Below are 1,967 nucleotides of genomic sequence, written 5' to 3'. Positions count from 1 at the left end.
TTATTTTATATTTTATACCAACATATCTTTTTTTGATTTTTCAAATTGTCAAACTGCTTGGGGTCAGTTTTAATAGTTGCTTCTATATTTTATCAAGGGAAAGATTCCTAGATATACATAATTTACTTTATTGTATTTTTTATTTTTTTTTTTAGCATTATATTATCTTAAATGTCAATTTTTATTAAAAAAAATTGTCAGAGTTTTAAAGATCAATGTACAATTAATTGAAATTTGCCATTTATTTAAATCGAATTTCTTAGCTCTGAACTTTCTTGAAGAGAGTATTCAAATATTTTTATCATTCATCATTCAAGATTTTATTATTCCTTGGTGTCAGTTTCTTATACATCATTAAAACAAAATTATGAGTAAAATTTCAAGGAAATAAAAAAAAAGAGAAATAAATTAAATGAATCCTCTTCCATTTACTCAGAAATATCATTTTATTATAAAATAAGGCATTAGAATGAAGCATGTGTCCATTTAGTGGTGATGGTGTAAGACAACCTGATGGTAGTGTTTGCTATTCTGGTTCTGAGCGCTGGTAGCATGATATCCTCCATAATGGCTGCTCTCACTATCCTGGTGGCCGCTGTGGATAGTGCTGAAGTGATGAGAGCTGGGCTCTTGGTGTTCGTCGACGTGTAGAACAATTTTTTGCTGGTTATAGTGCTTGCTGTTCTGGTTCTGAGTGCTGGTAGCATGATATCCTCCATAATGGCTGTTCTCACTATCCTGGTGGCCGCCGTGGATAGTGGTGTAGTGATGAGAGATGGGCTTTTGGTGTCCGTCGAACAGCGGCAACCCATCCTTTGTCACTTTAGCGTTGAAGCCGCTGTGTTTGTCGGCTGTGTAGTGAACCTCTCGGACGGAGCCGTCGGATTCCTTCAGATTGTAATATCCTTTGACGTAATCGCCATCTCTATATTCCTCCTGGCTTTTGATGTCGTGGGTGTGGGGATCGTGAACGCTGTATTCGAACTTATATTGGGGGTGGGAATCCTGTGAAAATAAAATTTAAAATTGATATTTAAAATCATTAAAAAAAATTAAATACAAAATTATTTATTTGATAATTTACTCACATAGTGCTCTTCCTCTTTGTGGTCCCAATAAGAACTTTGAGCGATAGACACGAGAGAAACGACAATCGTTCCGAAGAGTAATAGTGACTGAAATAACAACTAATATCTATAAAATATTCATTACTAATATAGTTCTTAACATAGTATAGAATTACCTTGTTAGAGATCATATTGAAAGTTGGATATGTTGCTCTGAATTGTGCCTTCTCAAGATCTACAGACCTATATATACTAAAAAGGATTTACACATGAGCGGTCCACACCGTGTAGAAATATCTATTCGTAATATTCACCATTTCCACTTGGTTATACAAGATTGGAATTTCATGTGTTATTATAAAGACAATTTATCTGTTGATTTTTAAAATGTAATAAAATTTTCAGATTTATGATGATTTATTTTATGTACCTCGGTTTATGCTTCAGAGTGTATTTTTATCGATGCTTTGTTTGAATAATGTAATCTGATATTTTTTTTTAATTTTGAGTTTGAGGTAATCAGTTGGCTGTACAGAAGACTGGAATTAAATTGTAACTACTCTAACAGATTAAGGAAAGTCTATAGGATGACCTTAATTAAGACAATAACCGCATTCTAAAGTACTATCTTTGGAATAAAATACTGATTCTAAACAAAATATTGTTCTATTTGTCTCAATTCAAGCACATGAGCGAAGGAATATAGCACATCATAGGAATATATCTAAGAAATTTAGTCTAAATTGGCAGATAAAATATTTTTAATCGTATTCTAGGGTATTTGAAGACGCTAAAAGCGAATCTGAACTGCTTCTAAACATAAATTCTCTTCACCAACATGAAGAACGTAGGTATGAAGGTGTAGTGTTTTATACATTTAATCTTATTTAACATATTTTA

At 32.3% G+C, this 1,967-nt stretch overlaps 1 protein-coding gene across 1 annotated transcript; it reads right to left on the bottom strand.

Annotated features, from left to right (window-relative positions):
- Positions 1 to 486: 486 nt before the first annotated feature.
- On the bottom strand, positions 487 to 1,258 carry LOC106678561 (uncharacterized). The gene is made up of 3 exons (XM_014417138.1): positions 1,244 to 1,258; positions 1,089 to 1,175; positions 487 to 1,005 (listed from the first exon to the last, which is right to left on the bottom strand). Exons 1-3 carry the CDS (start codon positions 1,256 to 1,258, stop codon positions 487 to 489), a joined length of 621 nt encoding a protein of 206 aa, XP_014272624.1.
- Between the last annotated feature and the right edge of the window lie 709 nt (positions 1,259 to 1,967).

Source organism: Halyomorpha halys, unplaced genomic scaffold, assembly GCF_000696795.3.
Source record: "Halyomorpha halys isolate HHAL.00 unplaced genomic scaffold, Hhal_1.1 Scaffold147.1, whole genome shotgun sequence".
Classification (NCBI taxonomy): domain Eukaryota; kingdom Metazoa; phylum Arthropoda; class Insecta; order Hemiptera; family Pentatomidae; genus Halyomorpha; species Halyomorpha halys.
Note: the sequence above shows the minus strand (reverse complement) of the source record. Positions and strands in the feature narration are given on the sequence as shown.